The 24,748-nt window shown below is 44.1% G+C and overlaps 1 protein-coding gene across 7 annotated transcripts in view; it reads right to left on the reverse strand.

The window, feature by feature from the left end:
- ASB15 (ankyrin repeat and SOCS box containing 15) overlaps window positions 1-24,748 on the reverse strand; it is a 52,847-nt gene that overhangs the window by 376 nt on the left and 27,723 nt on the right. For 5 of the 7 annotated variants that reach the window (XM_029615523.1, XM_029615526.1, XM_029615525.1 and 2 more), the window contains 8 exons: window positions 18,465-18,592; window positions 16,339-16,394; window positions 16,096-16,227; window positions 14,412-14,570; window positions 10,612-10,857; window positions 9,586-9,757; window positions 7,632-8,202; window positions 2,855-3,008 (listed from right to left, as the gene is read on the reverse strand). In XM_029615523.1, the coding sequence (XP_029471383.1) occupies window positions 2,855-3,008; window positions 7,632-8,202; window positions 9,586-9,757; window positions 10,612-10,857; window positions 14,412-14,570; window positions 16,096-16,227; window positions 16,339-16,394; window positions 18,465-18,577 (1,603 nt within the window). In that variant the 5' untranslated portion in view covers window positions 18,578-18,592. The remainder of the gene's footprint in view (window positions 1-2,854; window positions 3,009-7,631; window positions 8,203-9,585; window positions 9,758-10,611; window positions 10,858-14,411; window positions 14,571-16,095; window positions 16,228-16,338; window positions 16,395-18,464; window positions 18,593-24,748) is intronic. The other 2 variants (XM_029615528.1, XM_029615529.1) reach the window with 2 other exon arrangements.

The following is a 24,748-nucleotide window of genomic DNA, read 5'->3' on the forward strand; positions in this document are numbered from 1 at the left end:
AGTTAGTATCTTTTCTAGCACCGGCATTCAGAGGGGAGCCGTTTCTGGAACCCAAAGTGCTGCAGGCACGGTACTGACAGCTTCTATCGAAGTTTTCTGTGGGTTTTTTGGGGGTTTTTTTTAGCGGAATCTGAGTGACAATGATGAAATGCCAATCAGGTGAACAAACTTTGCACTCTTTCATTGAACATTTTAAGGAATGATTTCACCATTTACCACATCACTTTTTTTGTATTATTTATAACAAGAGATTCCCAAGCTCAAACTGAGGAAACATTTTTTTTCCACATAAAATGCAGCATGCCTGGGAAATAAAACACCACTTAATACACTACTGAGGAATAAAATACAATAATTTGAGACGGAACGTCACACATTTTAAAAGAACAGCAAAATACTTGATAGGTTAAAATGTCATTTATACTACAGGGGAAAGAAATGATTTTTCTTAAATGATCTTGACACGACAGTATATTTAAGATTTTAATTTACATCTAGAACAGTAAAACAAATCAGGATACCCCTGGTAGGGTTGCAGAGCTGAAGATGGCCTGTGTAAGACACTGCAAGCAAGAGTTCCAGGACATCCCTCTAGCAAACCTATCAGCGAGCTGACGAATTTAGGCTTTCAGGATCAGACTCAAATTGCCCCATTAAAGAGAGAAAACTTGGCTCGCTTGGGATCTGACTTGACTCAGATTCATAGGAGAGATTTAGTTAAACTTTGGCCATCGCCGTAGTTCACACAATTTTGAAACTTTTGTTGAATTCTGAGGTTTTCAGCTTCATAAGGAGGGGCAGAGTTAGATCTAAGCTGAGTTAACGTACTCATCTCTAACTGAACCCTACCTCAGGAGAAGAAAATGTTTTATTTTACCTATTTTATTATGTAATTACCTAGGGTTTAGTGCATAAGTTGATAGATACATAAATGTGTAATAAAGGTAAATAAGGAGCTAAAAAAGGAAATATGATATAACGCAGGAAAGTAACAAAATTATGTCGCTAGAGAATAGGTCCTAATGTTTCCTGTGCATAAAACACTTTTACACCAAGCTAGAAATATGCAGATAACTTAAGGCTGAGCTTGAACCAAGCAAAATTTCAGAATTGTCAGATCTTCCCCAGGTTCGCTGGGGTGATTTGTTGAAATGTCACCAGCGATTATAGGGAAATATCTGATTAGCTTGCATGGAAACTCGCTGTCGATCCATGGGCATTCTCACTGATCCTGTCTGGTGCAGGCCCTGCAAAATTGGATTAATCTGCTCAAACTCTAAAGCAGGTTTGCTGAAACAGGCATCAGATTTTTTTCGAGTTTGCACATCAGGCATTACATGGCTCTGATATTATATGATTTTTGATGGCGAGCATAGGACATACTTTATGGGGCAGATTTTCAACGGGGTACGAGCATAAGATACGCAGGTATCTTATGCTCGTACCCCGAAAACCTGCCCCAACCTCCCCCTGCGTGCACCAAGCCTATGTTGAATAGGCTCGGCGGCGCACGCAAGCCCTGGGATGCGGAACATGGTGCGCCGGCAGCTGGCCCGACGCGCGCAAGTTACACCTGCCTCGGGCAGCTGTAACTTTTCCAACAAAAGTAAGGGGGGGTTTAGATAGGGCTGGGGGGGGTGGGTTAGGTAGGGGAAGGGAGGGGAAGGTCCGGGGATTGGAGGGAACAGAGGCAGCCTGCGCGGCTCGGCGCGCGCAGGCTGCCGATTTTGCGCAGCCTTGCGCGCGCCGACCCTAGATTTTAAAAGATACGCGCGGCTACGTGTGTATCTATTAAAATCCGGCATACTTTTGTTTGCGCCGGTCGCGCGAACAAAAGTACTTGCGGGCTTAGTTTTTAAAAATCTACCCCTAAATGTATTGAACCAGGTAATGAACTTATCAAACATTTAAAAAATGACTTCACTTTAAATTGTGCATAGTTTCACAATTTGTAGCTACGCCCCATTTTGCATTGTAGAATGAGAATTTATAACCATCAAAGTGCAAGAAAGCCCTAGAGATATTTCAAGAGTCTTGAGCAGAAACAGACAAAGATTAGCAGAGCCAGTCCTGAGAGGATTAGTCATAAAAATGTAAAGACAAAACCATAAAGTTTAAGATGAAAAATGAGAAAAAAATAAGGAGGAAAAATTACAGAAAATCTCTTCTGGAAGTGAGGGAAAGTATTTTATTAACTTTCTTGGATATGCCTCTGGCAGGTACGGTGTTACAAAACTGTACAAATCAGAGATGCAAAACTTACCACAAGAAATAACAGATTATTTTTCTGCTAAACCAGAAAAATATGGGCATAAATAATTGGCTGGGTTATTTACATTACCAGATCACAGCAAGTCCAATATTGAAAACTATCTGGGTTAGTAACTTAGCCGGATATAACTTATCTACAGTTATGCTGCTGAACATCCGTGTAGAAATTGCTACTTAGCCAGATAAGTTATATCAAGCTAAGTTAGACCTGTTCTATGGCAGGTCTAGCTTACCTGATTAACTTGACAGGATAAGCGTGAATATGGCTACTTATCAGGTTAAGTTAACCAAATAAGCAGCGCCACTCCGATCTGCCCACCAACTATCCGGCTAAGTGGTGGCCACTGAGCATAGCCGGATATTCGGTGGCTGCCACTTAGCTGGGTAAGTATAACTAAACGCACTTTGAATGTTGGCCTTCCCATGTCTTACTCCAATTTGACTCAAAACGAGCAATTATGTGGCACTGCTGTTTTAAAACAAAGCACGGCACAAACCAGAAAAAAATATTTAAAAAGTAGCAGTAAAAGTAAGAAAGCTTTACTTTTTTATTGAATGAAAAATACTATAAAAATTGTTTTACCTAATATATGAAGTATTTCTGGCCACTCCTTTTGGTTTTCCAGTACAGACTTCAATTTTGTGCATATCGGAACAAAATCCATATAATCTACTAAAACACGAACCACTTTTCCAACCAAACGTTGCAGCCAAGAGACCGTAATAAAATCACAGAACTGAAAGTGAAAATAAAGATAGCTGTTAGGGTATAGGCAGATGAGATGATGTGGTTAACTCACACAACCAGGAACAACCAGCAGAGAAGGGAGAGAAGTAGCCAGCCAGAGGCACACAGGTTGTTGGAAAGAGAATGCCAAAGGTAATGTCGCTTTAAGAAAGAAAGGAACAGAGGACAAGAGACTGCTGGGAGTGGTAGTCTCAAAAGCAATTGAAAACAGGAGGCTGCCTGGAATTGTAATTCCTGGGAACCTTAACCTAAAGCCAGTCAGGAAGGAAGGAAATGACTGCAGAACACCACAATATAAATTGGGGAATACAGGTCACTTTAATGAAGGATCTGCTTAAATTAAGCAGGGTCTCCTCTTGGGGCAGGAGAGCAGCCACAGCTGGTCAGGACAAGACCATTGATAGGATGGGGAGATCTCTGCAAGGGTACATGGAGAGCCTCCATCTTGGAGATGGCTGCACTCCAAGACAGAGCAGAGAAGGGGGGTTTGGTGGCCGCACAGAGTTTATGCCAGCCCGCTGTACAAGTCTAGAGTGACACTGATATCTCAGGGGGCATGGAATTACGCCATTATCTCTGAAGGAAGAGAGAGTAAAGACAAATAAAGACGTGGTTTGCTGCAAGGGCCTGGACAGGCTTTTGGTTTTAGATGGTCTGGCAGGTATTTGGAACAGGTTACCAGCAGTGACGGGCCCAGGCCATAAATTCAGTCCCCACGCCGTTAGCAACGTCAGCTCAGAAGAAGGTGGTACAGCAGAAGACGGCACTGTGTGCGCTCCCCATTCCTTTAAGTAAGTGGAGGGAGAGGTAACCCTTGGGGGGGGGGGGGTGCGGTGTAAATACAAGCCTGGGTTCAATGTGGGAGTGAAGGAGTCTGCGGTGGGATTCAGATGGAAAGACTTGAAGCCATTAGGCCTGCTGGTTCTCTCAATCTAGGCGAGCCAGCTGCTACCTTGGATGCTGGGCATTTTCCCAAGAGGAGCCTGGCAGGAAACTTAAGTACAATACGGGACAGGCTTTGTCCTGCTTTCGAAATCTCCTCCTGTGAAGAATTCAGCAATTCTGTAGGAGTACTGACGAGATTATGTTGGAAGAATGACTAAGGCCCATGGGTTGTTGGAGGAAGAAATAGGAATCTTGATGCGCTGCTAAAGGAAAAGGAAGAATAAAGTGTTTATTTTTTTTTTTGCTACTGGTATTTCTGCTGTTGAATCATGTAACTGATCCTTTTGTGATTCCTTACTGTTGCCTGACTACCGGGTACTCCAGAATAATAAAAGATATGATTTTTTTTTTTAATTAACGGCCATTGTGTGAGACTCTGATTAGGTAATTCCAGGGTTGTGGCTTTGAGATCTTGGATCCTCCAGTGTTGTTTTGAGATTAAATTATGAACGTCACTTTGTAAACCGCTGTGATCTACACATGGAACGACGGTATATAAAATGTCTAAATCAATAAATAAATAAGACAGAAGATTTTATGCGGGGGGGGGGGGGGGGGGGGGTGTCAGTCTGACGGTCACAGAGGGGAGAAGATTGATTTTTATTTTTAATTTCCTATCCAGTAGTACAGAATTATGCCCTTAAGCCTCTGAGCTAGGTCCAATTCATCATCTGCCCGACCATTGTGTTTGTTTCTGAACTCACAGAATGGGTGCCAGGATCATAAAAACTCAGTATCAGACCTCTTATATTATGGGGTTACTGAAGAAACTAAAAGAAAAAGTAAGAATGGACATGAATTGAAGAAGCAGACTTAACCAAACATAAATTAAAATGAAGGCCCCCAACTGGAAACAATTATAACTAAAATTACCTTGCATTAAAAATGTTTTGTTGTAGGTGCAAGTATTTCTCCTGGGAAATGATGATACCATAACTCTACCAGAGAAGAACATGGACAATACCTCAGGGAATAAGAATATTTCCTTTGACCATGTAAGATTCATATATCTAAGTGAGGACCTCACTAATGGTTTAGGATTTCGGGAATGCTGACCTTGTAGTTCTCTATTCATATGCAGATAAGAAGATTAACTGGACATTTCTTTTTAAAACCATTTTGCAGGGTGCTTTTCAGTCTTCCGTGATCTGGTAACTACCCATAAATACTGCAGTAAACAGTATAGTGCCATGCTATTAGCTGCAAAATTCTCTAATCTTCACTGACTACTAGAAATCACACTGCAGAGTATGCCAGCACATATCTCTGGACCTAACACTTACTCACAAGGGGAATTCATTCAACAGAAGACAATCGTATTCATGTTCCTCTGCTTAAGAAGTTGATACGATTCGCTGCAGGAAAGGTCGCTAGGGATGCTAAGTTTATGAAAAAGATCAGATATGAAACTCCATGGACATAACACACCACAGGAACACACCTATCTGTTAATAGATTTCCAGACCAAACCATTCTCTTAAATTCCTTATTTTCAAGAAACTTAAAACTATTCAGGCATGTGCAACATTTGAGCTTCTTTGACGGAAACACAAAGGGCCTCCCTCAGTAGTGGCACTGGCTTCCTCACAGCCTTCCTGTAACTGTCAGCTCTGGTTATTGCCTTCCCTAACCATTTTTTGCACACATTTCCTCACATATTAAAGCAACTAGTTCATAACGAATGCAACACCTCAGGTACATCCAATCCAGGGCCATCTCCCTCTAGCCTGTCACTAAATGCACTTGTGACTTTGAAAACGAATGCTGTTTTATTCAGCCTGCTGTTTCCTTGTATTTGCAGACATCACCGTCCACTGCTTGGTTTACACTGACCTGATGAAGGGAACATAACTTTTAAAAAGTTGGGAGGTGAATGCGTTTGAAAAATGCAATGAAACAGGGTTTTTTATTTCATGTCCTTTCAAAATTAAACACAAAATGCTAACGAAATTTGTTTTATTTTGGTTTTTCTTTGTGTTTTTGTGCGCGCTGTTGCCAAATTGCACGCACAAAAACAGAAAATGAAATAAAATGGATTTCGTTGGCATTTTTTTTTGTTTCATTTTGAAATGACATAGCCTGTTTCAGTGCTTCTTAGCACTGGCTCCAACTGAACTACAGGAAAAAAGAGGAACTACTGGATCAAAAGACAAATGAAAGTGAACATGGAGTGTGCCATTTTTCTTTCTTTTGATGTCATTAATTACATAAATTCTAAAGGCTATGGGCCGGATTTTCAAAAGGTTACGCGACGAGCGTAAAGCCCTGGGATGCGTGTAAGACTCAGGGCTTGCAAAAAGGGGCAGGGAGGGGGCGGGGCAGGCTCGGGCTCACGGCACAGCGGCCATATTTGCTGCTGTACTGGGGATCAGGCACAAAAGGTAAAAAAAGTTTTGGGGGGGGGGGTTAGAGTAGGGCTGGGGGGGGGAAAGGTTAGGGAAAGGGTTGGGAAGGCCTGGTTAGGAGGGAGGGAACAGGGGAAGGCTGCGCGGCTCAGCGCGCGCAAGGGGGTGCACAATTGTGCACCCCCTTGCGCGCGCTGACCCTGGATTTTATAACATGCGCTCGCAAGTTATAAAATCGGGTGTACGTGTGTGCGCGCCGGGTAGCGCGCACACACGTACGCCTGCATGCAACCTTTTAAAATCTACCCCATGCGCGCCGGGCCTATTTTCAAAAGGCCTGGCGACGAGAGTAAAGCCCTGGGACGCATGTTAACTCCCAGGGCTTGCTAAAAGGGGCGGGGAGGGGCGGGGCCAGAGCCCCAGGGCTGAAGTAAGTTTGGAAATAACAGAAAAAAGAAGAAGGGTAGGGGGGGGAAGGGTGGGGGAGGTAGGGGAAGGGAAGGTGGGGTGGGGGGTAGGGAAGTTCCCTCCGAGACCGCTCTGATTTCAGAATGGTCTGGGAGGGAATGGGGAAGGCAGCGCGGCTCGGCACGGGCTCGGTGCACCCCCTTGCGTGCGCCGACCGATTTTATAACATGCGCGCGCCTGCGTGCACATGTTATAAAATCGTGTGTCCATGTGTGCGCGCTGGGTAGCACGCGCCATGTCTTAAAATCTACCCCTATATATACAGTTTGTTTCTATGGAAACACATGCTTAGTACATCTGTCCTTATGTCTTATGATAAGTATAATTTAATGGTATTGCTTTGTTTTTGCATTTTGGTTTTGTTTTGTTTTTGTGCACCCTTTCCTGCCTCAGGAGCCCTTCTACCCTGCAAAGTTTGAAGACGATCAGGCGTCTGAAAAAGGCCCTGAGCATTCTCCTGCTTGGCAGCACAAAAATAGAGCAACCTATGTTACAAGGCTAACTCAAGTCATTCATTTTTAAAAGGGGTTAATTAGCAGAAAGCAAAGAAAAATAGTTTAGGAAATAACTGCTTCTGCTGAAAATATAGCACCAAAGACACTTTTAACATGCCTAGCAGTTCTGCATCACTATTTGGTAGAAGTTAACAGGAGCCCCTCGTCTGCAAAATTCAGAAGCTTGCAAAAAATTGTGCACAAGAGTAAATGCTTCTCTTCCAGTCCAGCCCAAATTATCTGTTTTGAACCATGACATAAACATGCCATGTGCACTTCCACATGTTTAACCATTCATACGGTTCAGACGTTTGTGAAGAATACAGGTGCTCCTGTGAGAATTATGAGGAATATACTTACTGGGTTATCTTTAATCACACAAGATGTCCATCCTGGGAGGATGTCCTCTTCCAAGGAGGCCCACAAGAAAGAATTTCCAAAGATATCGCCGTGCATACAGTCAAAGCACATCTCAGCGCGATACCCATTGTTCAATAGCATCCTGAGCATGATTTCATCATTCAGTGCGTACTGAATGGCACTGGGGAAATGGGTGTCATGGACCAGCATGAAGAAGCAGTTGACGTTTGCTCCATAAGAAAGAAGCAACCTGACAATTTCATGGTTGCCAGCTCTTACAGCCACGAGAAGACAATTCAGAGGATCTCTGTTAGGGTCTGCGCCAGCTCTGAGTAGCATCTCTGTGCATAAAATATCGTTGTTGGAAACAGCAAAGAAAAGAGCACTCTTCCTTTCATCCTCGTAGCTCTCTGAAATGTGTTCCGCCAAGGGGACGTTGACGTCAAACCCACTTTCAAGGAGCAGTTCCACACACTGCACATGCTGGCCATCTACTGCTGAGTGAATCGGGCTTAATCCACTTTTCTTTATTGCAGTTTTGGATGTGGCAGGAATTAGGTACTTCAGTGCCCTACATAAATAGACAAAAAGTGATTTTCTAAAAACAGCAACAAAGCCATTAATCTACAGACACAGGGATCAGATTCCTGTCCTCCCCCTCATTAAGCCCTTTATCTCACTTCTTCCTGGAGTATATGTGACCATGTAACTTGCAACCTTTTACACAGCTGTCTAGATACTCTCCCCCATCTTTCACAGTTGCATGCACTGCCTCCATTCTATGTAAATATATCTCATGCATATTCATTTTGGATGTCCTGAAAACCAAAACCTTCCAGGACCAGAATTGCTTACCCCTGCTATGTACTGTGTGCTAGGGGTCCTACTCTCAAAGGTTTCATTTACAAGTACAGAATATAAGAAGGTATTTTGAAACTAGTCCTACATCAACAATACTGAGCCAGTAATACAAAAATAATCCAGTTTTAATATGTGAGCATGTAACATAAAAATAAACATAAAGAGGTCCATATTCATTCGCTGTCTGGATAGCAAGGTTAGCTGGATAAACTTATACAGCTAACTATAGAAGGTATATTCAGTACTGCAGGTGCACTATTGAATATAGCCGGCTCTCTTACGTTGGCAGGCTAGAATGTAGCTGGATAACCTTAGGACAGGTCTAAAGGTCGACCAGACTTAGCTGGTTAAATTATCCAGTTAACACCAATTCCTCCCAGTTATGCTCCTGAAACGCCTCTAACTTAGGCCTGGATTTATCAAAATGCACTAAATATCGCATGCGATAGAAAAAGGGGTGTGTTTTATGGTAATAGGAATTTTATCACAATTTGTGGTAATACCTATGCAAAGAGCTAAGTTACCACAAATTGTGATAACTTTTTCGCACTTTGAGATGTGCCAGAATTGTGCTATTTCCCAAATACAACCACTGGGGGGGACCATGTTTAGCAGTGTTAAGGTCCTGGAGAGCCAGCCTAGCTATCCAGGGAGAGAGATGCAATAAAGTCTTAACGCAAGCTATCACATGGCTTAACACTATTGAAAAAGGTGTAGCTAAAATCGGCAATAGGGCTTTGCAAAACGGTAAACCCAGCCCACTCCTCCTCTTTTTCAGATTTGCATCGCACCATACATTATGGTGCTATCGCATGCGTTAAAGACATTTTCACATGTGTTAAAGGCTCTTTTCGCAATCGATAGACCCTTAACGCATGCAAAAACACCTTATAGCATTTTGATAAATGACCCTATTAGCCGGATAAGTGCTCAAATTTTCTTGTAGCCAGTTAACTTCTGAGTTAGCTGATTAAATGCTTCTGAATATGGTCCTCTTTGTTTATATAAAGTTTAATTTTCTGATCTGCTTCTTTTATATAACAGAGAAGGTGTGTGCCTTTTGAAAAATTGAGAAGCTCACATCTCTACTTACAGCAAATGTCCTTCATAGGCTGCCTTGTGTATAGGGAGGTGACCTGTCCTATCTGGTACATTTCCACTTCCTCCATACTCCAACACAAGAGCTACACAGTCTGGATCACCACCTCCAGCGGCATCAAACAGCACAGAAGCACCATCATGTGCCTGAGCATGAACATCACCACCTGGTGGAAGAAGAGACTGTGAATATTTGCCTTCAAAGGAATGACCTCCTGTAGGCAGTCAAATCTGCATAACTCACAGCTGGGAAATCTCCTTAGTGCAGAAGGTGAGGGTAAGAGCAAGAAAGAGAGAGAACCAGAGCTAGAGAAGTGTAGACTAGGGATGTGCAGTCTAATGAAATGAAAAAATGCAATTAAACGTAGAAACTTGGTGGCAAAAAGAACTATACAGCCTATCTGCTCTGCCCATCCACATCAACTACTCAGCTAAGCTTTACAATTCCTACCACTTCCTCAGAGATCCCCTATGCTTGTCCCATGCTTTTTTGAATTCAGATACTGTCCCTGTTTTCACCACCTCCATGGGGAGGCTGCTCCATGCATTCACTACCTCTCTGTAAAGAAATATTTTCTTAGATTACTCCTGAGTCTACCCCCCTTCACCCATGGATCCTTCCATTTCTGTTCATACTCTGGATCAGTCCAGTCTTGGGTTTTGCCTCCCTGCCAGCAGCTGGAGAAACAGAAGAAAAGCTTTACTGATACTGCTACTTAACTTAGCATGCCATCTGCAGTCCCTCAGTATTTCTCTGTCTCCAGCAGATGGTAGAGGTTTAAAACCTGCAGTCTGGAGTTAAAAGAAAAAAAAAAAGAGGAAGATGGATTTCTTTCAGGAGCTTCCTCCTAAGTTGTTGTTAGATCCCTGGTGGGGGCCATCCTGCCTGGTTGAGGTAGACAAGCAGGAGGTTGGTGACTCCTGCCTAAGGATTTGATTTCCTGCAACTTCTGTCAAGGGAAAAAAATTCCACAGAGAAAAAGAAGTCGCAACTGCGGAGATACACATTGCCTGCACGTACCTTTATGAATGAGGTGTTCGAGGATATCACAATGCCCGTATTCAGCAGCAGTGCCCAGTGGGGTTACCCCATATCCATCTTTCAGGTTGACGTTCCCCCCATTCTTCAGAAGAAAAGTCAGGATCTCTTTATGGCCCCGTTTAGCTGCTTCGTGCATGGCAGACCATCGCTTTGCACATGGTTGGTGAATACTGCTGTTGTGTTTAATCAGAGTTGACACCATTTCATATACCCCTAGATTTACAGCTTGGAAATATAAATAATACATTGTCAAAATAAAATGGCTATATATATATATGATGGTTTAAAACGTTCTGGACAACAGATTTCTTTGTCTGCTATACGCAGGGTTAGAGGGTTACTGAAGAGATTCAGCACCTGAGGAGGAAGGAGATAGACAGTACACAAGACATGATTTTCAGGGCTCCTGAGAACTTGAAATAATAAGAATTTGGATTTTATGCAGCACACTTTCATTCACACCCGATCCTGATGAGCTTTGCAATGGAATACTTTGGACACAGGCGATGCTGTAACAGATAGCACATTTCTGGCCCCTGCACTGCACGCAGAGAAAGAAGTGTAGCACCCGGCCCCTACCCGAATTCACCTTTAAGCAGGGGGCACACTACCATTTGGGCAAGGCATGGCAAGCAAAATCAAGGCATAGAGCCCTCCGAGGTGGGCACCTACAGCAAGCTGAACAACGTTTCAGTTCTCGTACCTAGAGCTGAACGTTCTCCCAAAGTTGGGCTGTGCAGAGTTTGTTTATTGTTCAGCTGTATGTTCTTGCCCGGACAGCTAATGCTGGAATTGAAACTCCTGGGTCCAAGATGGAGAAAACTCACATTTCTGGTTCTGGTGGCCAAAGTTATTCTATTGCTGTGCCCAGTATGACAGAAACACATAGACACCACCATGAGAAATACGAGTTAACATTTACTCCTGCACTGACTCAGAGGTTAAATCTCCAGTGTTAAGAAAATGTGCTTTAAGCTGGCCCCGTCCCTCTGCAATTCATTTCACTGGTACTCACCCAGAAAAAAGAGGAGGGTGGGGGAGAACTGGGGTTTTCAATTAGAAAAGCTTTTAGTAAAAATGAAAGTAACAGTTTGGAACTGCAGATCCACAGGGACCTGTGATGAACCAGGCCAAGTTTCCTCTCTGTCAGAGTAACATGGCTTGAGGATAAGGAGGAGGCAGGAGATGCTGTATAATCTTAATTTCAGTAAGCCTTTGGCTGCTTCACATAATATATTTATAAACAAACTACAAAAATGAGGATTAGACCCAGGGTTGGCAACTCCCAGCACGTGCGTCACCTGGTGACATGTGACGCCCTTCCTGCCGCCCTCTGCTCCTTCCTCAATGCCAGTACCGCATTCGTTTTGAAAAGTTGTGGCTATCTGTGCTAATGTCATGACACACGTGAGTAACACGGTCGTCCTGCAAGTTTTCAAAATAGCCACGACGCTGGTACTCAGGAACGCATGGTCAGGGCTTTCAATATATGCAGGCGTGCTGGGCTTCCACCCGGGGCATCAAGCAGGAGGTGGGGGGGGGAAGGGAGAGGGACCATGGAGGTGACGAGGGCATGCTGTGCACCGGCCGACTCCCTTCCATATCCTCCTATGTGGTCTGCTGGGTGGAAGGGCAGATGTGCAGCTGGAGGGAGGGGGAGAGGGAGAGGAGAGGGGGAGAGAGAGAGAGAGAGAGAGAGAGAGAGAGAGAGAGAGAGAGAGAGAGAGAGAGAGCGAGCCTAACCATAATGCCCTCATACTAGATAGGTATTTATACCTCTATAGGAGGCCCACCTAGTAACTCGAGATGAGGTTTAGGTAATAGTGTAGGGGCTAGGGCCCACTTTGACAAGCAGAGAGCAACGTATGAACAGAATAGTGCACTCTTGTGAAGATTTGATGACCTTCGGAGTGAGGAAACTCACACAAAGATGAGATTTGCACAATGTTCTCTCACCCTAGCTTGATGGACTCTCAACCTGGGTAACAGCTTAATGCCAATGAAAAAGGTGTAGTTATTTCCGGCTTTAAAACTGTGCGATATGGCTTTTTCAAACTGCGAAGCCAGTCCACTTTGACAGACATCCTGCCCCTAATTCCTCCCCCTTTTCCAAATTAGCATCGCACCATGCGTTATGGTGTTTTTCGCATGCAGAAACACCATTACGCACGCGAAAAGGCCATAACGCGAGTTGGAAAATAACCTCCTAAGTTTATACCTGAGGCAATGAATTTGGAACAGAAAGTATATTAATCAGATTTGTGGATATTACTAAACTGGGGAAATCTGCAGGTGCCCTGGAGGAGGAGATTAAAATTCAAAATGATTTTGATTTTGGAGACATAGTCTGTTATAAACAGAATGAAATACAAGGCCGAACAGGAGATATTATACTTAGGGAGGACAAATCAAACGTATAAATAGAAAACGTATAAATAGAAAATGAGGAATAACGGGGTAAGTGCAGAAAAAGAAGCCCCGGGACGCGCGGAAGTCCTGGGGCTTGAAAAAGGGGGCGTTCCTGGTGCGGGGGCGGGGCGCCGGCCCGGGGGCGGCCGGGGGTGGGACCGACGCCTCTGCCACAGCTGCCGTGCCGGGGGATGGAGAGCCGGCGCGCGAGTTATAAAATCGGGCGCAGATTTGTTCGCGCCTGGTTGCGCGAACAAATCTGCGCCCGCGCGTACCTTTAAAGATTTGCCCCATTATATGTATATGCGAAGGCTTTGTCCCCCTATACTCAGAGTTGATAACATCATTTTGGACCCATTACTTCATGAAAAATGTGGACAATATGGAAAAAGGGTCCAGAGAAAAGCAAAAAAAAAAATGATCAACAGGCCCAGATAACATGATCTACAAGATAGGCGGAAGGAATTCAGTTATTTGGTCTGGAAAAGAGAAGACTGAGCAGTGACCCCCTGAGCGCGCATGTTATAAAATGGGGCGTACATGTGTGCGCGCCGGGTAGCGCGCGCACAGGTCTGAAAATCTACCCCAAAGGTTGTAGTGTGCAAAGGTCTTTATTTGTGCTATCGGCAAATGGTTTTAGGGCGTACTGTTTGCAAAGAGTGTGTGTATAAATGACATAAATGAGAAAAAAAAAATGTTTTTTTCCCTTCCATTTCATTTCATACAACATAGGAAGTGTTGTTGACAGTTCCTAGGTTATTTCGATCCCTTGCGCATCCCTGCTCTTCCGCAGTCATCAATAGGTATTGGGGGGGGGGGGGGTCGGGTCAGCTGAGATCTTTTCTTCTCAGCGGTAGACGCCGTGCACCTGAGGAGGCAGGGAATACCAGGCATTCTGCCCTTACTGAGGGACAAATAATATGTCTTGTCTACAAATCAAAGGAATTTATACGGGTGAAGTAGGAGAAATGATGGAAAATGAGTAGAGTAGATTATCAGGAAAGAGATGGCCAAGGGAGCACCACAGCAATATTTGCTCTTATTTTTGGTGGACTATGTGCACCAAAAAATTCTTGGGTGTAATGCAATGTTCCAGTTTGTGTGCAGTGTTCTTTGAAACAGCATTCTGGTTTTTTTTCTCTTATGCCTGCCGTGTTTTCCTGTGTGCGCTCGGTTCCCGACCTGTGGGCATGCACCCAGCTGACGGGGATCATTGGCCCATAGTATTTCTCTAAATCCTGTACATAGGATCAAACTCACTATCGTTTCGGATACCTGTCCTGCCAGCGCATGTTTATAGGACAGAGAATGCTAATGCCAAGCATACAGGATCTGACAGCAAGAACAGGAGGAAGTGAAGTGGTTCTTACCGATGAGGAGAGGGGATTCTCCTTTGCTGTTCTTGGTGTCAGGCCAGACTCCCTTATCCAGTAATGCTGTCACGTTGTCCGTAAGGCCCGCCTTGGCTGCCAGAGTTAAGGCGGTCTCACCATTGCCTGTCTTCTGCTCCCAAATTGTTTTACATGATGCTATTATAGATAAAATATGGATGGAAAAAAACTGTGAAACAGATTTACATGGAAAATACCTCAAAAGATTGTATTTATGCACAGGTATGTTTGAAAATGGCTTTTATATACATTTGACACAAACAGTTTAAGTTTTTGAGACCACACAGATTTTTCTCTTCAGATGTCAACGTACACCTGAACCAGGGCCCTATACGATCTCACAAGCTTGTGTACCACAATATTTTGACAGCCAAAGAAGCTTCCAGTTTTCTCTACGAGCAAGATGGTTTTCACCTGGCATCTCTGAACTGAAGCTAACTTAAAACTTTGTGATTGTGCATTGTTAAGATGTATTTTCCAAAATATTTCAGACACCTGAGTAAAGTGATTCATACTGGCTTTCTACTGGGCATTTTATATTTGCTAAACTTCTTTTTTCCAGGGACCTTTCATTCCCTGAAAAGCCTCGTGTTGACAGGACTTATGTCCAGGTGGTAAACAATTTTTGGGTGGACTGGGGGAAGGGCATCATACCTACCATTTAATGGGACACTTCTAGCCTCTTGCACTGCTCCTTGGACCTACCCTGGGTGCTGCCCCATTTCATCCAACCCCACAGAGACGCCTGGACTGAGGGCTGTTGCTTGCTGCAGGCAGATGGCAGACGTGGTTTTCTGTAGGGGCCCCATACTCTGTGGCCTGTGGACACAGTGTTGCGTCCGTCGGTCTCAGATGGCTTCGACCTCTGTGCCTCACCTTTCTCTCTGCTCTCCCCGCTAGCCTTGGGAAGATGGCTACCGCCGCGTCTGCACGCCGCTCTCTCCGGCGTCCCCGGAACGGCAATGGCAAGGCAATCCGCCATGTTTCTCCCAAGGGCTTCCTAGGGTGCCATCTACGTCTTTATCCACGTCATGGCGGGAACCTCGGGGGCAGCCCCCTCGAGTGACGTCACGCCATCTGGATATTTAGCCTGCCCTTCGTTTGCTAACAATTCGAGTTAGCAAGGATTGGACTTGTCTGGTCTAAGCTACTCTGCCGCTTCCCTGCTGCCACTGGAAGCTCTCTCTGCCCTTCGGGGTAATTCTCTAACCTTGATACCCGCTCCTCGGGGCCCTTTGCTTTCTTTCAGGTGCCTATCAGGGATCAGGTACTCGCTCCTCGAGGGCCTGCTCTCCCTGCCTCGGTGCCTGTATCCAACTACTTCTGCCTGCTGGGATCTCCATCTATGCAGCTACCAACTTAGTGAGTAATCTAACTGTGTCAGTCTGTCTCATCTACAGATCAGCACTGGGAACCCGCACCCTGCACTCCCTATACTATCATTGCGAGACGGGCCTCCTCTGCCGAGGGCCCCTGGACTGCTGCCTCTGGTGGTATCATTCTGCTGTATGATAAAAGACAAATCTCTGTGTTTGCGTGTCTAGAGTCTAGCCTAGTACTGCGATTCCTCACGGGGCTCCTCCCCGTGGGAGTGGTCATCACCACAGCACTCAAGAGTCCACTCCAACACCTCAAAACCATAACACACAGTTAGCTCACGTACCATCTAGAACTTCTTCAAGCAGTTGTTGAATGGGCTGAACTGCAGCTTCGTGCAGTGGAAACCATCCTCTTTCGTCAGCTTCATCAAGCGCATATTTATATTTTAAGTGGTTTTGTACCTCAGACATTTTACCTAAGGAAAATAATACTTTGTTACAAAATGTAAAATTATTGTGTTCAGTCTTACTCAATAAATGTTACTATACATTTGATAAAACTATACATGTATATATACATACCGTACCTTGCCTTATGGCTGCTACAAGTCTCCTATTTTCTTCAGTGACAGGTACAAACCTACTGAAGGAATGTCACAAGATGAGTGAATTCTATTCTCTATTACTATGGCACTCTGTGTAATAATATGACCATTAGTTGTTACACAACTCTAACACATTGCCACATTGCCTTGTTAGTACAGTAACCTCCTTGGATCTAATCAGGATTCCTAATATTGACAGTTATGGAAATGGTCTAGCTCAGAGGCTGCACCATGCACTGCTATGCAGAGGCAGCTGGGTTTGCTTTCCGTCTCATGTCAGGGAGATGCTATAGAGGCAGCATTCACAGTCCCAGGAGGGAGGGAATCCCGCTCATCATGCAATGGTGACACCTAGTGGCTGGATTTAGGATCCATGATTTCAGGATTTTGGCCTTCCCCACGGTGCCAGATCCCTGTCTTAGTTTCAGTTGAGCTGGAAGATCTAAAGAGCATGAGGAATGCAGAGTAAAAAACAAAAAAAAAAGGTAGATAGGGAAGAGAATTTAAAGCAGCAGATGATGTTTTGCCTTTGAATAAATGTGTAAGAATCAAAAACAAATTATCTCTTTCTTTGCTCTACTTAGCTATTTAATTGTACAACACAGGACTGAAAGAACTGTTCCACTTTGAATTGTTTGAATTAATTGGCCTGCCTCCGCGCGCTGCCTGATTCTGGCATATAACTGTGTACTCGGATAAATATGGACTCTTATATCTGTAAGGCTGAAGGTGCTGATGTAACTTTCTTTGGCAATTGATGAATTCATAATAATTACACTTTAATAAGCCTCTCAAAATAAACTTGAACCAATCAGATCAGTTCTGCATTCCAACCCTCATCACTGAATCAGAATCTTTTTGCTCCTCCAAGTTCGAATAAAATGCCTTCTTAAGATTTGCAAACACACATCAACAGAAGGCATGGTTTTGTTTTTATATTTTAATGTTAAATTCTTTATTGAATCTCAAAATATTGTAATGTAAAATGAACAGGCTTTGGAAGAGCATCTCTCTCAGATAGATCTGCCAGAAAGCTTCCATCACTTGTTTTGCAAAACAATCATAAAAGACATTTGCAAATCATTGTTTGCTCTCAGCAGCCGTGCAGAAATTGCATTCCACAGAGCGTGCACAAAGCTAAAGGAATACCAGTTATGTCCATCAGCTGTACAAGAGAGAATGTTCTTTGAGACTTACAGCTACTGATTGAATCAGTGCTGCCTAAAAAATACTAATAAACCAACATGGAGCCCCAAAATACTTCTGGAGATATGTATAGTGTCTGTAATGTATAGCAGGCTTGACAACTGGCTCCATTCTTTCAGGACAGGTTGATCCAATTCTGGATCAACCTGGATCAACCTGTCCTGACCTGACTACGTGCAGGACCTGGGAGTTAAACATCTCTATGAATACAATGGGGTAACACCAGTTCTGGATCAGCCCTTCATGACAAACAAATGGAGTCAGTTGGCAATCTTGATGTACAGTCCTGAGCAATTTAAATTCCGAAAAGAACAGGAATGGTTCCCATGCTTTTGACGTTTTACCACCAAAAATACGGAGAGCTCCCCACGAGTCAGCCACTGTGCCTTATAGCAGAGCTGTTCACAATAAGGCCTCAAGGACCGTGAACAGGTCAGATTTTCAGAATATCCTTAAATATGCACTGGATAAATTCAAAGGAGGCAGTGGGCATACAAATCTCTCTCATGCATATTCACTAGGGATGTCCTGAAAACCGACCTGTTTGCGGCCCTTGAGGACTGGAAATGAATACACCCACTTCACAGGGGACATTTCAAGGGCTTAATTGGGATCTATAATGGGGGGTTACATGGGTAGAGAGCCTGAGAAAGGTGTACACATACCCAGAGCAATGACAAAGTTGTGGTTAACCTCACTTCAAGGAACCAATTGAAAGATAAACAGTGCAGACTACACTCTGCAGTTTCAAACTATTTTCTATGCATAATCACGGAGGCACTTATTTGGGAAGCTTCCCTCATATTTCTTCATACTCCAGTGGCTCCATGACATGCATTAAATCTCCAGCACAGCAGAGAATGACACTATCACCTTTGTGAGTTTTTCTCAGCCACTTTTACCTGTCATAATGGCAAGAAGATGCCTGTGCACTGGCTGCAATAGCTTCTTCAATACTTTGCTGAATTGCACAAGCAATTACGTGGTCTTCGTCGCTTTCACCAACTTCTTCCATTGCGTTGATTTAGTACTTGGTGTGGGAAGAGTTTCCAAGAAGAAAACACACACACACACAAAAAAAGTTCAGCCTATGAGCATACATTTGCAGCAACACTCAAGAGTTTACACAAAGGATATAGTGACTCGCATCTTTTTCTCCCTATAGTTATTTTAAACTTTCATTAACTGCACACAAATTCACAATAGGTACAAAGTGTGATATCCATATTACAAATGACTGTAATTAAAGTACACCCTTGTAATCACGCCATTACAACCTGCAAATGAGCCAGTATTATCATGGTGATTATAATAATTACACAGCAAACCTTCTAATCCATGTAAAATGCTGTGCATCTTTGTTTGGCAAAACTGTAGGGTGTTTGTGTGTTGAGTATGCTGTGCTTGTTATTCAGTAGAAGCTCAGAATATCTAGCTAAAATGAAACTGTTCTGAATCATTTAACTATAGTGGAACAGTATTATTAAAGTATATTGTGCCATGAATCTTCTAGGGCCAATATTGATCTTTTAACATTAAGTAATTATGATAATTTATCATTAGAGTTGGAACTTTTGCCATCCCAAGTTGGCAGCTGAACCTCCTATCAGACAGCAGCTCACACAGCCTAGATGCACTGATAGGGCTTAGACAGACAGATAAAAGAAGAGCCTGGTCCCTATGACCCAGTTCTGATTCTGTCTGGGATGGGCTCATCCTAGTTCACAAATTCTACCTGGACTGTGACCCGGTTGTCATAAATCTGAAATTCACTAATCGATGTGGATTTTCCTGGTTTGATTTTTTTAGGCGCATCAGCTTTGTATTCTAGTTCGACAGGAGAGGAGTTGGCCAGAAGGTTTCCATTGATATAAGCAATTTTCTTAGTTAACCTCTGACTTTTGGAAGTATGCTCACAGCTATTCTATATCAAAAGAGCCTTCTTTGTCCCAGTTCAAGATGACTAGTCACCAGTGGTTATCTGAGTTGGTTTAAAATTGATCTGGATGTTGGTGAGCCAATGTTGCAGAATTCAATTCAAGTCAATCATCTGCATCAGGTCACAGTTAACTGCAGCTCAGATAATCTGATTTTCACTTTAACCTGCCTTGCTAAGAATGTTCTCCCTTTTTTTCCCCCAATTTTCTCCCCTTTCCAGGTTGACTGGGTGATTCAGGAGGCCAGAAAGGAAGTGCTCACCTCAAAGCTGCTTTTTAATTAGCAAAGGTCATTCCTGCAGTGGCAGTCACCCTACATCCAGGCCAAAAGTGCTTCCCTTCTATGAAGTGATCAAACTCCATCAGCCCCAGCAAACAGGAAAATCAAACTGTGTTTCCTATACTGCAACATGCAGCAAAGCTAAGGTAGTGATTTGAGAGGGGTGAATTTAATCCAAATCAGTTCATTTTTCCCTGGGACACAAAGAGCTTCTAATATGCCATACAGAGAAAATGATATGCCCTATAGAGAAAATGATAGTGATAGCTTGTTTTAAAGGTCACATCCCCAAAGAGTGTGATAATTATGTACATTATGATGGTATATTCCAAATGATGGTATATAAAAATAAATAAATAAAATAAAATATAATAAATCAGGGGTAACCAACTTCGGTCCACTAGAGTCACAAACTAGGCTGGTTTTCAGGATATCCACAATGAATGTGCACTGCATATCTCCTGCACATTCATTGTGGATTTCCTGAAAACCAAGAGCGTTAGTGACTTTCGAGGACTGGAGTTGGCCACCCCTGTAATAAAACTATAAAACTAAAGCTGAAAAGTTTAGTGTAATTGAATTTGGGGTTGACTATATTAAGTGGTTGCTTTAATATTATACCTATAATTTTATAAAACATACTACAGGGATAAATATGTTTCTGCATTAGTATGTGGGACATCACAAGATTATGTTCATCGAGTTTGAGTCACCCTGGAGGTCTGAATCTCCAATAAGCAAACAGCAACCAAATAATCAGTTTTTTTTCCAAATAAGAAATAGCAAAAAGGGGGATACCTGGCCGCTGTCTGTGCTGTTTTGAAACATTCAAAATCTTATTTGGATGGCTCTGAAAAAAAAACCATCTGGAGCATGCTGGAGGTGGAGCTTGACTGTAGTCCTTAATCTAATTTCTAATCCCCCCCCCCCACAAAGGGTTTTTCACCTACCTAGACACACTTCTGTGCGCCTCCCAGAGGCCTGTACCCTGAATAGATCTGCCCCTGCTCCAAGCAGGAGTGAGTCCAGCAGCATCTACTTTGGAGCAGTTTCTCAGTGCTTTTAAAGAGACCGTGCTGTGAACACCAAATCACAGCATTTGCCCTTTAAAAATGACTTGCGCGGTGCCCATCAGGCAAGAATCCAAATGCTCAGCGCACATGCTTCTCACTCCAGCACCCTCAATTCATACCTCCATACAATCGACCCACCCTGGACACCCACACTCACATTTCCGGATTGAGTGTCACCCTCACATATCACTAAATCTATAGGGAGACCAAATATATACCCCACATTAAACAACTGGGTTTATTGCTTCATTTTTTTTTAAATTTTAAATGGAATAAAACATGTTTGAGTTTTTTTCCCCCACTTCCCCAGAGGAGGAGGGCGGCAGGGTACTGGTGTTTCTTGTGGGGAAGGGAGGGCGAGGGACCTCTCTTTTCTTCCGTGGGGAGAGAGTTCCTCTTCCTCCGCGGGTTGCTTCCAGAGATAGAACAGCAGAAATTCACGGTAAAACTGAAAGAGAAGAAAAAAAGAGAAACACCCGAAGAGGATGTCCGACACGCAGCACAGAAAGCGGCAGGTGCAAAGTGGGGAAGAGGACAGCTTGTACGACTGCACCTCCAGAAGGGGGTGACATCTTTCCCCTTTAGGGCAAGTGGCAGATCTGGGCTGAAGAACATCGGCCTGGTTCAGAGGCTGTTGCAGGCTTTCGCAGTCAGCGATAAGTGGAAGAAGTGGAATGCAAGTGAGATACATGGGGCAGCAGTTACTCTTATGAGCAGGAGACAAGAATCAACATGTTTGAGGCACACGGGGCAAAAAAGACAAGCAGAGAGCAATTTTTGGCAGGCCGCGTAGCCGGAAGGGCCGCAGGTACAAAAGCAGCCACAGACCTTCACGCTAATTGTCAGAGGAAAAAACTGCCCAGGTAGTTTTTCTTTGGAAATTAACTTTGGCAAAGCCTGTGGCTACAAAAGTAGCAGAAGTCTTGGCACCTACTTTTAAAACTCGGTGGCTTGATTTAGCTGATGTGGGAGGGAGGGGGGAGAGGGGAGAGGGAGCAATTTTCATGCTCAGGGTTTTACCTGGGTTACTTCCTAATCACCTGTATCAATCCCTTAGAAATGTCCTCCCCAGTTAGTATGTCTAATGTTAATACCACCACTTCCACGACCATCTATCCTTGGTTAGTTAATCAACAACGTTGTGACGCAATAGTGGCCGAATTTTAAAAGCCCGGCGCATGTAAAAATCGGTACTTACGTGTGCGGCTGGGCTCTGCGTGCACTTTCAAAAGGGCCCAGCCATGCGCGTAAGTGCCGATACGTGCACAAGTGCTGGGCCCTGAAAAAGGGGCGGGCCGGAGGGTAGCCGGGATAGCGGCCATTAGCGCATAAATTACTTCTGCTCCTGAGGAAAGGTAGGTTAGGGGATGGGGAGGAGAGGGGAAGGGGAAGGAAGGTTAGACAAGGGGGTTAGGAAAGTTACCTCCCTGACCCCCTTGTGAGCACGGCCAACGGATTTTATAACAAAACAGCCGTACACTGTGTAAAAGCTGGAGAGAGTGGCAGACACATAGAAATCCCCAGAACACAGCACCCAGCACACCAAGAGAGAGAAAGAGAGACACCGAGTTAGCCATAAACAGACATGTAAAGGGGAATACTCCTGGGGTGGCTGCCCTGGATCAGCCGCTGCTGGTCTCCCAGAATCTCATACCCCTCTGGGTCATCTAACAGCCAGTGGGGCACTCCTGACTCAGCACTTGGTCCCCCTGATATCCACGAGAGAGGGCACTGCCCTTCCAAGCCTTGGACCAACAACAGGATGTTAATAGGTCTTGATCAGCCTGAAAAGCTCAACAGAAAACATATTCATTAGTTCACAGTACGGTCAGAGAAGCTAAAACTGCTCACTGTAACCCTGGCAGCATACAATGGACTCGTCAACAAAGTGTGGGAAAACCTTAATCTTAAAATACCCAAGGATATGTGGAAACAGGGATTCTTACTGGAGTTAGCAAGAAGGCCCATGATGGATACTCCTGGGCATCCTAGAACTGGGTCTGAGTGAACCAGCGGAAGGAACACTGACAGTGGAGCTGGGGGTGGCAGCGGCAGCAGTGATAACCATTGCATCTCTTAGGCAAGAAGCATGGGTAAGTAATGCCAGCACCACTGCTAGAATAGGACACTACCAGCATTTAAAGGGACCAGGCCTATTTGTGTTAGTTCGGCACAAAAGCATCTTGTTTTTTATTGTCACAATAAACAGCAGTCTTTATAGAAGGGGTAAGATGAGTGAGTGACAGCAATCACTCCTCCACCTCTAGTTATGTCCAGTTTTATATACATGGTATGGCTACATAAATGTGTAATGGTGTGCATCCATACATAGAGCAGTGAACGCAGGCGTGGAAGTCTTCCGCTTCCATATGACACTAAACCAGTAGTTTGAAGGAAATCTTGTAGAAAGCAATAGTGCACTGGCAGGAGTGGGATTCATTGAAGGCAGAATCCACTCTTTGAGGACAGGGCTGCTGGGGATGCTGTAGTGGAGCCCTTGTTTATGACAGATGAATCTTCTGTGCCTAAAGTTCATGGTCTTGATGCTCCGTACTGATGTGTAAAATGGAATTATGAGCTAGTGAGGACAGCATTACAGGAGTTGCAGATTGCATGGTGTACCGTACAAGAAAGGAGAGCTTAGCTAGGGCCATGTCAGTGTTATAAATTCACAGACAGTACAACTGTCAGTGAAGAATAGAAAATAAATAATGTCTAGATCAGAAGTAAATCTGGGAATTATCAACATAAAGATGGCATTGAAAGACATGAGAGAAGTACCAATGGAATTAATACATGGAGAAGAGGGCCTAGGAAAGAGCCCTGAGACACACTAATTTGATATTGGGATGGTGGTAGAAGAGGATCCACTACAGAATATACCGAAAGTTATCGGAGAGGTAAGAAGAGAAGTGAAAAACAAGTGAGGACAGAGTATCAAGCAGTAGGTGGTGATCAACTATATTAAAAGTAGCAGATAGGTCAAGGATGATAAGGATTGAAAGGCCTTTGTGGGCCAATCTCAAAAAAATTCTGAACTCCGAAATTTAGGCACCTAAGTTAGTACCTATTTTCAGTCAAACTTAGGAGTGTAAGTTTTCAGTTGAAAATTCACATAAATGTAGGCACCTAAAATTTGGGCCTGCTATTCATTTGCCTAGATTTTGAAAATCAGTGCTAAGGTGCACTATTTAGGACCTACATTTAGGATCCTAATGAAACTAGGATCCTCATTCAAGAAGTCAGCCCTAGTAAATTCTCAAAAGGGCCAATTTAAGAGCTTAACTCTTAAAGTTAGGAGCTTAAAACCCTTTGAAAATTGTCCCCTTGGTTTTAGCCATAAACAGGTCATTGAAGACTTTAGCAAGGGCTGTTTCTGTTGTGTCCGTTGGTTCCCGACGCTCTCTCTCCGCCCTCCTTACCTCTTTGGCGCCTCCCTCTTCGACCACGGGAAGACTGGCTGCCGCGGTGTCCTTCTGCCGAAGGCCTCCGGCGTCCCCGGACCGGCTACACGCTGCAACCCGCCATGTTTCCTGGAGGCCTAGGGGCGCGCGCGGTGCGGCCCCGACTGAAGTACCGGCAATGGCACGAACCTCAGGGGCATCCCCCCTGAGATGATGTCACCCGCGACGGATATATAAGGTCTTAGAATTTTTTACCAAATCGAGTTAGCAAGGAACGGACTCGCTACGGTTTCCAAGCTACTCTGCCTCCTCGGACTTACCAGGGATATCTGCTCCTCAGGGGCCTCGCTCTCTCCTTTATTTTTCAGATGACAGTCTGGAACCGATACTCGCTCCTCGAGGGCCCTTGTTCCCAGACTTGCTCCGTATTCTCTTCTACCTGGAAGTCATCACTGCCAACTACATCAGTGAGTTACCATCGCTCTCTCAGAG

The sequence above is a fragment of the Rhinatrema bivittatum genome, chromosome 9 (genome assembly GCF_901001135.1).
Source record: "Rhinatrema bivittatum chromosome 9, aRhiBiv1.1, whole genome shotgun sequence".
NCBI classification, from domain to species: Eukaryota; Metazoa; Chordata; class Amphibia; order Gymnophiona; family Rhinatrematidae; genus Rhinatrema; species Rhinatrema bivittatum.